The sequence below is a fragment of the Cebus imitator genome, unplaced genomic scaffold (assembly GCF_001604975.1).
Source record: "Cebus imitator isolate Cc_AM_T3 unplaced genomic scaffold, Cebus_imitator-1.0 Scaffold124, whole genome shotgun sequence".
In the NCBI taxonomy this organism is placed as follows: Eukaryota; Metazoa; Chordata; class Mammalia; order Primates; family Cebidae; genus Cebus; species Cebus imitator.
This window is the reverse complement of record NW_016107439.1, coordinates 4995999-5008303: the sequence shown is the minus strand read 5'-3', so window position 1 is coordinate 5008303 and position 12305 is coordinate 4995999. Positions and strand designations below refer to the sequence as shown.

The 12305-nt window shown below is 40.0% G+C and overlaps 1 protein-coding gene across 1 annotated transcript in view; it reads right to left on the bottom strand.

Moving 5' to 3' along the window:
- Nucleotides 1-2484: 2484 nt before the first annotated feature.
- Nucleotides 2485-12305, bottom strand: part of TXK (TXK tyrosine kinase) — a 68818-nt gene continuing 58997 nt past the window's right edge. The window contains exons 12-15 of the mRNA XM_017540320.2: nucleotides 12070-12134; nucleotides 9636-9754; nucleotides 7271-7428; nucleotides 2485-3981 (exon numbers count right to left, since the gene is read on the bottom strand). Of these exons, the coding sequence (XP_017395809.1) occupies nucleotides 3913-3981; nucleotides 7271-7428; nucleotides 9636-9754; nucleotides 12070-12134 (411 nt within the window). The 3' untranslated portion in view covers nucleotides 2485-3912. The remainder of the gene's footprint in view (nucleotides 3982-7270; nucleotides 7429-9635; nucleotides 9755-12069; nucleotides 12135-12305) is intronic.

Below are 12305 nucleotides of genomic sequence, written 5' to 3'. Positions count from 1 at the left end.
GGACTATGTGAAAAGACCAAACCTACATTTGATCGGTATACCTGAAAGTGATGGGGAGAATGGAAACAAGTTGGAAAACACACTTCAGGATATTATCCAGGAGAACTTCCCCAACCTAGCAAGACAGGCCAACGTGCAAATTCAGGAAATACAGAGAACACCACAGGGATACTCCTTGAGAAGAGCAACCCCAAGACACATAACTGTCAGATTCACCAAGGTTGAAATAAAGGAAAAAAAAATGTTAAGCTCAGCCAGAGAGAAATGTCGGGTTACCCACAAAGGGAAGCCCATCAGACTAACAGCAGATCTTTCTACAGAAATCCTACAAGACAGAAGAGAGTGGGGGCCAATATTCAACATTATTAAAGAAAAGAATTTTCAACCCAGAATTTCATATCCAGCCAACCTAAGCTTCATAAGTAAAGGAGAAATAAAATCCTTTACAGACAAGCAAATGCTGAGAGATTTTGTCAGCACCAGGACTGCCTTACAAGAGCTCCTGAAGAAAGCACTAAATATTGAAAGGAAAAATCAGTACCAGCCACTACAAAAATAAACCAAAATGTAAAGATCATTGACACTATGAAGAAACTGCATCAACTAATGGGCAAAATAACCAGCTAGCAGCACAATGACAGGAGCAAATTCACACATGACAATACTAATCTTAAATGTAAATGGGCTAAATGGCCCAATTAAAAGTCACAGACTGGCAAATTGGATAAAGAGTCAAGACCCATCAGTGCACTGTATTCAGGAGACCCATCTCACATGTAAAGACACACATAGGCTCAAAATAAAGGGATGGAGGAAGATTAACCAAGGAAATGGAAAGAAAAAAAAAAGCAGGGGTTGCAATCTTAGTCTCTGATAAAACAGACTTTAAACCAACAAAGATTAAAAGAGACAAAGAAGGGCATTACATAATGGTAAAGGGATCAATGCAACAAGAGGAGCTAACTATCTTAAATAAATATGTACCTAATATAGGCGCACCCTGATTCATAAAGCAAGTTCTTAGAGACCTACAAAAAGACTTAGGCTCCCACACAATAATGGTGGGAGGCTTTAACACCCAACTGTCAATATTAGACAGACCAATGAGACAGAAAATTAACAAGGATATCCAGGACTTGAACTCAGCTGAGGACCAAGCAGACCTAATAGGTATCTACAGAGCTCTTCACCCCAAATCAACAGAATATACATTCTTCTCAGCACTACATCATATTTATTCTAAAATAGACCACATAATTGGAAGTAAAACACTCCTCAGCAAATGAAAAATAATGAAAATCATAACAGTCTCTCAGACCACTGTGCAATCAAATTAGAACTCAGGATTAAGAAACTCACTCAAAACCACACAACTACATGGAGAATGAACAATCTGATCCCCTGAATGGCTATTGGGTAAATCATAAAATTAAGGCAGAAATAAATAAGTTCTTTGAAATCAGTGAGAACAAAGACACAGCATACCAGAATCTCTGGGACACAGCTAAAGCAGTGTTTAGAGAGAAATTTATAGCACTAAATCCCCACAGGATAAAGCAGGAAAGATCTAAACTCGACACCCTAACATTACAATTAAAAGAACTAGAGAAACAAGAGCAAACAAGTTCAAAAGCTAGCAGAAGACAGGAAATAACTAAAATCATAGTTGAACTGAAGGAGATAGAGACACAAAAAAATCCTGCAAAAAAATCAATGAATCCAGGAGCTGGTTTTTTGAAAAGATGAACAAAATATATAGGCCACTAGCCAGACTAATAAAGAAGAAAGGAGAGATGAATCAAATAGACAAAATAAAAAATAATAAAGGGGAGATCACCACTGATCCCACAGAAATACAAACTACCATCACAGAATACTATCAACACCTCTATGCAAATAAACTAGAAAATCTAGAATAAACGGATAAATTCCTGGACACATACACCCTCCCAAGACTAAACCAGAAAAAGTCAAATCCCTAAATAGACCAATAACAAGTTCTGAAATTGAGGCAGTAATTAATAGCCTACCAAACAAAAAAAGCCCAGGACCAGACAGATTCCAAGCCAAATTTTACCAAAGGTACAAAGAGGAGCTATTACCATTCCTTCTGAAACTATTCCAAACAATAAAAAAGAGGGACTCCTCCTTAACTCATTTTATGAGGCCAACATCATCCTGATACCAAAACCTGGCAGAGACACAAAGAAAAAAGAAAATTTCAGGCCAATATCCCTGATGAACATCGATGTGAAAATCCTCAATAAAATACTGGCAAACTGAATCAGGAGCACATTAAAAAGCTTATCCACTAGGCTGGAGTGCAGTGGCACAATCATGGCTCACTTCAGCCTTGACCTACTGGGCTCCTGTCTCAGCCTCTGAGTAGCTAGGACTACATGCATGCATGCATGCATCACTATACCCAGCTAATATATACATATATATATATATATATGTGTGTGTGTGTATATATAATCTTTTATAGAGAGGGGATCTCACTTTGTTGCCCAGGCTGGTCTCGAACTGGGCTCAAGCTATTCTTCCACCTCAGCCTCCCAAAGTGCTGAGATTATAGGTATGAGCCACCACACCCGGCCCAAACATTTCTGAGACCACCAGTTGAATTATCAAGTCTCTTCTTGTACCTGATTCTCACTGGAAATAATACACATTTATTGAGTGTCATTGATATATAAAGATACCATTCTTTGAGTGGGGGAAATATAATTTAAAAGTCACAACTACTGACAATCAACAACTTAAACTCTAATGAGGATCATAAACTTGTTCCCACAGAACCATGATACAGGGTGGGAAAGTGTGCAAATAGTGGGCTCCTATTGTTAGACTTCGTGGTAATTACATTTGTGCTTTCTCCAATATGTTTCTTCGTATGGTACTCCTGAAGCACTCAGAATAATACAGATCAATTTCTGGTCATTCCTACAAAGAGTGCAGGCAAAGTTAAGATTTAACTGTAATTGCTGGTTGTTTCATCTCAAATTCAAAATCCTGGATTTCCGAAACAATGGAGCTTGATGTCACATTTGGTTATCTTGCTTTTGTCTCCTCTTCTGGAAAGAACAAGCCTTCCTGAAAATTACAAAGGCACTTACTGTGACAAAATAAAACTCTGAAACTGTCCAATCTCACATGCAAAAAGTATAAAATCACAGAATTAAAATCAAGTTCTGGATTTTCCTGGAAATAGAATGTCACCAGGATCTGTTCAAAGATGAGCTTAAATTACATCCTGTAACAGTGTTTAAAACCCACATGCAAAAAAACTGCCGTCAGTATGATCAGATATGTGCAAAAACAATTTGATAAATAACATATACGAAGATTATATTAACAAAAGACATTTCCAGAATGCTAACATTCATGTGGTTTACAAAGGTGCATTTTCTGCAAAGATCTATACAGACCAAAAGCATGAAATTCTGCAAGGGAGGCCCCTTTATCCCATGAGTTGGCGGAATTTATTTTTATCTTCTATGCATGGATCACTGGAGTGATGAATGTCATTCATCTTGAAGAAGGAAGCATTCTAAGCTTTGTGAAGGGTCAGATTTTCATGTACCCTTAAGGGTTCCTGTGGCTATGATCATGAGGAGCAGTCACTATGAAGACTGCTGTGAAGCCTTTTTCATTTCTTCACATTTGAGATGTGAAATATTTTACAGAAAAATAAGAGTGTACAAGTCCATGTCACACATAGAAAAACATAGATTGTCTGAATAGTCTTAAATTTTTTTAATTTTTAAAAGCCTGTGATCTTTGCACTGCTTTCAAGAGTCGGCAACTCTAAGGGAAAATATTCACCATAAGTGTCCCCATATGGTGAAGATATTCACAATAAGTGACAGTTTTGCAAGATGATTCTTTGGGTTGGCATTCCATTTCAGGTCACCAGGTTTCTGCAATCTCTGTGAGTGTCCTCAGCAGGTCGGCAAATGTAGGGCGGCCTTTGGGTTTCTAGAAAAGGGAGATGTGGTTGGTTAGCTCAGCTTAACCCACTTATGCCAAGTGTTCCATTTTTGGAACGCTAAACATGTGGGAGTTATTTATATCCTAATGCTCAAGGTCATCACCAAGGTCTGATTTTTCACTCATGCAAAAATTCAAAAAATTGCAACCTGCAGCATAAATGGGTCCAGGATCACTCAGAGATCAGCTCTAGAACTTGCTGGCAGAGACCTGAATCCAGGCCGGCTCTCCCCAAAAAGGAAGAGAAAGTTATCTTGAGTGACATACCACAGCATGATTGGCAGTTGAGTGAGGCATGAGTATGAAAATGTTAGCGAATGCTGCAAAAATAAAATGGCTAGACCTGCAAACACTAGCCATGTGTGGCTATTTAAATTTAAATTCCCTAAGATTACATAAATGTTTAAATTCAGTTCTTCAGTCATGCTAGCCACTTTTCAAGTACCCAATAGCCAGAAGTGGCTGCCATATTGGACCGCGTGGATGTAGAACGTTTTCAGCATTGCAGGAAGTTCTCTAGGACATCCCTACCCTGGAGATCTATTTGGATGACTTGACATGTGTGAGGTAAAGAAAAGTCTGGGAGAAGGGACATCTAGAGCACCAGGCTCCCAAGCTCAGCTTGAGGTATCTATGATACCTGAGCGCCTACAGAAAGGAGGATTTCAGTCAGAAAGCAAAAGGCATGTTTTCATGAGGGACCCTGAAGATCCTGGGGCACAGGTTGTGTCGTCTTTAGTCTCCATCAACAGAAACATAAGAGTGTGGAAGTCCCTCTCAGCCATAGAAAATGATTGCTGCATATTCTTACATTTTAAAAAGTTTTAAAAGCCTGTGTTCTTTGCACAGTTTTCAAGAGTCAGCAATTCTATAGGAAGATATTCACCATAAGTGACCCCCTATCCCTGGCTATGGAGCCAGGGATTGGAGGATTTTTCCTATATTTCACCTAGGGCTGTCGTTTGGCTCTGATTCCGTGAGGAAGAAGAGACGGAATTGTCAGTGTCTTTGAAAACCATGGGAAACAGAGCTACTCATAGTAGCCACATTTTCGTAGGTGTCACTGACAGCAGTGTCAGTGGAAAGACACCCCTCTCCATGGCTTATAAACAGAGAGCATCAATAAAATAAACAGAGCAGAAGACAGCAGAAGTGCATTTGAGAGTCCTCATTCAGACTCTGGGAATAAATTGCTGAGCTCTCTGAGGAGCCTGAGTTTCTGTGCATACAGCTCTGAAATGTGTCTTTCAATGATAATATAATCCAATTTGACTCTAATCCCCTAAGCAAGCGGGGTAAAGTTTTAGGCAAAATCAACTTTTGCACCTGGCATAATGGCTCACATCTGTAATCCCAGCACTTTGGGAGGCCAAAGTGGGAGCACTGCTTGAGGCCAGAAGTTTGAGGCCAGCCTGGGCAACAAAGTGAGACCCCATCTCTACAAAACATTTTTAAAAATTAGTGGGTCCCAGCTATTCAGAAATGCTGGGGTGGCTGGATCTCTTAAGCCTAGGAGATCAAGGCTGCAGTGAGCTGTGATCACACCACTGCACTCCAGTCTGGGCAACAGAGGAAGACTCTGTCTCAAAAATAAATCAACGTTTTCAAACAAATAAGCCAACATAACCACACCATTGTTTTAATCAATGTTCTGACTGCAATTTGAGACTAACGTTCTTTACGTAGGCCTTCTGACAGCACCCTACTTATCACTTCCCTTCCCCTTCTCTGTCTCAGCTCCACAGATACACAACCTCTCAATAAGTATTATATTACACACACACCTACATGTGTATTGTTTCATACACAACATATGCTTCTGAGCTACTTACACTGTTAGGGCAAAGATACTCCTAAAACAGCTATTTCTTACTACTTACTGAACATTTTTCTATACATTTTTCTTACAGCTTGCTGAACATTTTTCTATGTCTTTTAAGATTCCTTGTAGAGCAGTTAATATATGTAAAATATTTTCATATATTGGGGCTCTCTATAAATGTAATGCTTCTTGGACTATGAATAACCACATCATTCTTAAAATATTCAATATTCCATTATTTGTGGATTGATAATCAAGTGCTTTATTTTTTCACCCAGGAGGAAACGTCTCATCAAGCTGTAATTTTTCTAGGCTGAAACTGTTAGCTGGAAAGAGAGCAAAGCTCTCAAAATCACAGGGAAGTTCGCTGAGAAAGGCAGAGGTGTGTTGAGTCAGTGCCCAGAGGTGGAACAGACGCCCCTCTGGCTGTATCTTTAAGCTTGGCATTTCAGCAAACAGGAAAACTAAGTTCTGGAGCAATTTCTTCCTGACTGGAACTTCCTGACGCACTTTCTGCCTCCATTCCTATTCTAGTTTAATCTCCAGCAGGATTCCTGAGTGCCGGAAAAGACATGAAACCCATCACTATTAGTGTTGAAAAAAGCAAGACAAAGGAAAGTTGAGTGAAGTAAATGGAAACACTATCTTTCTTTTTCAATGTGGAAGTTTAACAAATCTGGTTCTATACTTTTAGTTTCCACCACTAATTCTTTTTTTTTTTTTGAGATGGAGTCTCGTTCTGTTGCCCAGGCTGGAGTGCACAATCTCGGCTCACTGCAGCCTCCGCCTCCCGGATTCAAGCGATTCTTCTACTTCAGCCTCCCAAGTAGCTGGAATTACAGGCATGCGCCACCATGCCTGGCTAATTTTTCTATTTTTAGTAGGAACAGGGTTTCATCATGTTGGCCAGGCTGGTCTCAAACTCTTGAACTCAAGTGATCTGCCTGCCTCAGCCTCCCGAAGTGCTGGGGTTACAGGCATGCACCACAACACCTGGCTAATTTTTGTATTTTTGGTAGAGACAGGATTTCACCATGTTGGCCAGACTGGTCTCAGACTCTTGATCTCAGGTGATCTACCCACATCAGCTTCCCAAAATGCTGGGATTACAGGCATGAGCCTCTGTGCCCAGCCCATTAATTCTTAAAGCTAATAAAACATCTAATCATTGAGGCTTAAGTAACCAAGAGTTTCTGTAAGAACTAATCTCAAACAGATAAGACTCAGAAAATGCACTGAATTTCTCAGATAGGACGCCATTGTTCAAAACAAAATATATTCATGACTTTGTAGTGTGAGTTTCAGATAGAAAGAGTACGTCACACCCTCAGGATCATGACCAAGACACAGATGCCTTTTCCTGCCATGATAGCATCCTGGAGTAATGCTTGTGAATCAGGTCTGCTCTCAGATGCTGGGACTGCCAACTTTTGCAGGAAACTAAGGGACACTTACCTCATGCCAGCAGCTGTACATGACTTCGTATATGGACACTGGTGCCAGGTGAGGGCGATACAGCCTGAAGCCTTCAGAAATAGCTTCCACAACTTGCAAATTTGACTTATTTTCAAAAGGCATTTTTCCTTCTGTAAAAACTTCCCACATTAAAACTCCTGCAAACAAAAATAAATGAAAACAAGGGGTTAGAGAGAAATGATTGCTTGGGAACTGAGAGAACAATTTCAAACTACAAGGCATTATTCTTCTGCTCCAGATTTTAGGATATAACCATCCTGAATAACACCAGTTCTATCAAGGAAGCAAATCATGTGCACCTCAGTTTTCAAAGACGCCTGTAAACTGAAAATAATCTAAGTTAAAACAATGCCTTTCCTTTTCCATGGGTCTTGATTGTCTCCCTTATCAGGAGAAAATGCCAGTAGAATTTTCATTTCTTTTTTTTTTTTTGGAGATGGAGTCTCGCTCTGTCGCCCAGGCTGGAGTGCAGTGGTACAATCTCGGCTCACTGCAACCTCCACCTCCCGGGTTCAAGCGATTCTCCTGCCTCAGCCTCCCAAGTAGCTGGGATTACAGGTACCCACCACCACGCCCAGCTAATTTTTGTATTTTTAGTAAAGATGGGGTTTCACCATGTTGGGCAGGCTGGTCTTGAACTCCTGACCTCAGGTGATCCACCTGCCTCGGCCTCCCAAAGTGCTGGGATTACAGGCATGAGCCACCGTGCCTGGCCTAGCATTTTCATTTCTAAGTAGCACTTATGTCCCTGCACCCTAAAATCAATGAACTTTTCTGCCATTCCATAGAAACTGACAGAATTATATGAGCCTCTGCTGCCACTTAGCCAAGAGCTTCAGCCAGCAAGTGGCTCTGTCCCCTTCTTCCTGCTAAAAGATTAGACTGATGGACAGGGCCACAGAGTTATCTAGCAGGGGTTCTGTACATAAGTAGGTATCCAATAATCCTTGATTGATTAGTGAAACTCCTGAAAGAATTCCCAATTTTAGTTCATTTAATTATTCACTTATTCTACAAATATTTACTAGACATTGATGAGAGGCCAGGCCTCTGCTAGGACCAGGAGATTTTATAAGTGTGAGATCAATCCATGTGTTTAAGGAGCTCACTGATCGGTGAGGGAGACAAGTATGTAAAATTCAGGGAGTTCTAATTGTTCTGCAATCACTTGATGAGGTCCTTACATTGTTCTTCATTGGTCTCTAAGATGCGGTCTCACAACCTAACTGCTTTTCAGTAGAGCTTCAAATGTCACCTGCTGAGACTATCTTATGTCCATGATAATGAGATTAATGAACACAACCTTAACCTTATTGTATTTTTTTTTAATTTATGTTTTAATTTGTTTTTTGAGTCAAGGTCTCGCTCTGTCACCCAGGCTGGAATGCAGTGGCACCATCCTGGCTCGCTATAACCTCAAACTCCTGGGCTCAAGCAATCCTCCTGCCTCAGCCTCCCAAGGAACTGGGGCTGCAGGTACATGCCACCACACCTGCCTAATTTTTTTTTTTTTATAAAGACAGAGTCTTGCTACATTGCCCAGGCTAGTCTTGAACTCCTGGTCTCATACGATCCTCCCACCTCAGTCTCCCAAAGTTCTGGGATTGCAGGCCTGAGCCACTGTGCCCAGTTTTAACCTTATTGTATTGTAGACAATAAAACTGACACCCTGCTGAGGACCCAGAACCCACAGGCCTTCAGTCAGGTCTGGGTGAAAGAGGATAGATTTTTGCATATTTATTACCATTTTTTGAAAATCAACCCCAAAACTCCATTGGACATGGGTCTATGGTGTCTCTTTCTCAGTGAAGAACATTATCCAATATGAATATAAATTCACAGATTCCAAGGAAACCTGTGTCTAAATTCCACAAAATCTAAAGACAATGAAGTAAATGAGATGCCACCATTTTTTAAACTCAGGTTTTAAGTTCAGGTTAACAATGGAACAATTGGAAAACAGTCAAGCTGCTTCATAGTTTAAACAATGGCGTTCATTAATTACACTCTAAACTCAACAACGTCATAAGATCATTTTTCCTTCAGGTCTCTGTGATGTGGAAAACTTGTCTGAGTTTATTTTCTAGATCAGAAGACTCTTTGTTATGGTTTTACAGTGAGTGCCCATTGAGGAAGGAAGAGATCTGAAAGGCAGACTTAATATAAGAAGGTATGTGACACCAGTTGACAGAGATAGTCGGGATGTGGTTAGAATACATAGAAGGAAGCACAATTACAAGAAGACTTAAAAAATGCTACATGAATTAGGAAATCAAACTTAAAAATAACGTATTGCCAATTTTATTAAATCAGGCTCCAGCAAATAAACATCAGATGCACTCACCAAATGACCAGACATCAGATTTACTGCTGTACTTATTGAAAAGAAAAACTTCAGGAGGGGACCACTTGATAGGGAACTTGGCTCCAAAAGAGCTGATATACTCATCATCCAAAACGTACCTACAGGTATCAGATTCAAAACACATTGTGTTAATTACCTCCAAGCTCTATTTACTTCAGATCCCTTTAGTCAACTTTGACTTGCTAAAAGACAAAGTATTTTACCCCAGAAAGGTTGTGGACTCCTTCTTGTTAGTACTGAGTGTGAAAGTATCCCTAATAATATTTCCTCCTCAAACTAAGTCTTAATTGTGCTTTTTTAAATGTGGATCTCCAAAGGTCATAACCCTGCTTCAGTTCAAAACATGGCTCACATAAAGAAGCATGCTAAATGCTATAACCACCAAGGTTATAAAAAGGAAATAAAAGACCACTCTTCCTGGGGGTGAGGAAAAAAAGACCACTCTTCTTAAAATGGAAATGAATGATTCAAAGTTGGATGCCAAATTTCCTTCCATGTACGTGTTTTTTTGTGGGGCATAGAGAAGGGGGAAAAGTACAAGTATATGAACATAATGCTTCTGATGTGACAAATCTCTAATGCATTAGAATGGCCCTATATGGAAAAAAATCAAGAATAACTACTGTCTCCTTAAAAAAATAACAAACAAGTTGAACCTTCTCTCTTTTTTGAGAATTGTACACAGGGATGTCCAAATGTGAGAATCTGCAGAGAAGAGACAAAAACCAACGTGTGCTTGTTTCCCCTTAAATATACAATATAGTGTTTTCACATGTATTAACGCTGCCCCTACTCTCTCACACTCCTTTGTTTACATACTCTACCTCCCTCCACCTATCAGCCTTTTACTGAGTCAGAGGGCATCCTACGTAGGTAAAGAACGAATACCAGAAAACAAAGGGAGAAAAGTCATTGTCTATAGATTTTGAGTTTTTCAAGTCTAGGCTCTTCAGAGAAGAAAGACTGAGTTATCAACAAAATCTTTTGGAAAATGGGCCATGAACAGGAGTGAGATCTCACCACCACCACCACCACCATTACCACCACTATCCAGAAAAAGATCCCTTGAGCCAGAGGAATAGGGGAAATAGAAGGGAAAGGAAAGGGGTACTAGACATTAATAGGTCGCTGAGTTAGGGTCCTGTATCTTGTACCCTGTAAGGGCTGCCCAACCCACATAGCAGGAAAAGAAGCTCCTACTCCCACATTAGACTGGTGGGATTTAAAGGTGAAACAGAACCTGTGCTCTTTTTCCCAGGTCGAGCCCTAGGAAAGGCAGAAAGATGCCAGTGAACAAATGGCTGTGGATGTGCCTAGGTAAATGAGATCTGAGATCACACCACGGAGTTTTGTAATCATAAATACCACCCAGGCGAGATTGCTCACACCTGTAATCACAGCACTTTGGGAGGCCGAGGTGGGTGGATCATTTGAGGTCAGGAGTTCAAGACCAGCCTGGTCAACATGATGAAACCCCATCTCTACCAAAAATAAAAGATTAGCTGGGTGTGGTGGCATGTGCCTATAGTTACAGCTACTCAAGAGGCTGAGGCAGGAGGATAGCTTAAGCCTGGGAGGTTGAGGTTGCAGTGAGCTAAGATAGCACCATTACACTCTAGCCTGGGCAACAGAGCAAGGCTCCATCAAATAAAAAAAAAAAGAGAATGCCAATTCTGAAGGAATCTTGCAGAAAAAAAACAGTATGGGTTAGCAGCTACCTGTTTGAATGGCTAGCCAAAGACAAGACCAGAGGACAGTGGCCACAAGAATGCCATGTACACAGATAACAAAAGGCCCAGTAAGCCACCTCCCTACCAGTACTATAGCCCCATGAGACAAGAACTTGGACTTCGAAGCTCAGGGAAGCCAGGGAGAAACCCCAAATTCACTGGGATTATATTTCTAGCACCACTCCCAAAAAAGGATGCTCAAAATTTAAACTACATTGAGTTGTAGAAAAATATGGTTAAATTTTTCACACTCATGAACTGTAGACTTAAAGTCAACTACTATACTTAATAATAGAAATGTTTGGTGAGGACTTAGAAAAATCAGAGCTGAACAAATACATATATTTCTTATATATATATATATTTTTCTAATATATATATATCAGAAAAGCTTTTTTTCTTCACCTTTCTCAGTGGACTGAGAAATTTCTTTTTTAATTTTAAGATGTGCCATAGTTTTGTTAAAAGATCAGAAGAATAGCCCACAGTAAATGTTTCCCTCACAGCTAAAATTGGTGTATGTCCTAAAATTCAAAGTAGATCAGTAGGCCAATACAATCAGGCCTACAACCTAGGAAGACAAAAACATCCAGCAGTGTCTTTAGTTTACCAGTACACAAATGTAAGATTCCTTCTTATGAGTAAAGAAACAAACAAAATACATATATATACATAGCATGTACCTCGTCATTCCAAAGTCCGAAATTTTTACTATGCATGTTGAACTGACCAAACAATTTCTTGCCGCCTATGAAAAAGAAGAAAAGAATCCAAGTTTGAATACAAGATTTTCTTTCAAGAGTTTTTCCTCTCCTCTTCCATAGCTTATTTGGGCCCCACACTACCTCTCTGTGTGAATAGCCAAGTGATTTTTATGGTGATATTCATCAGAGGTATAGATTCAATAGTCTTACTTTTT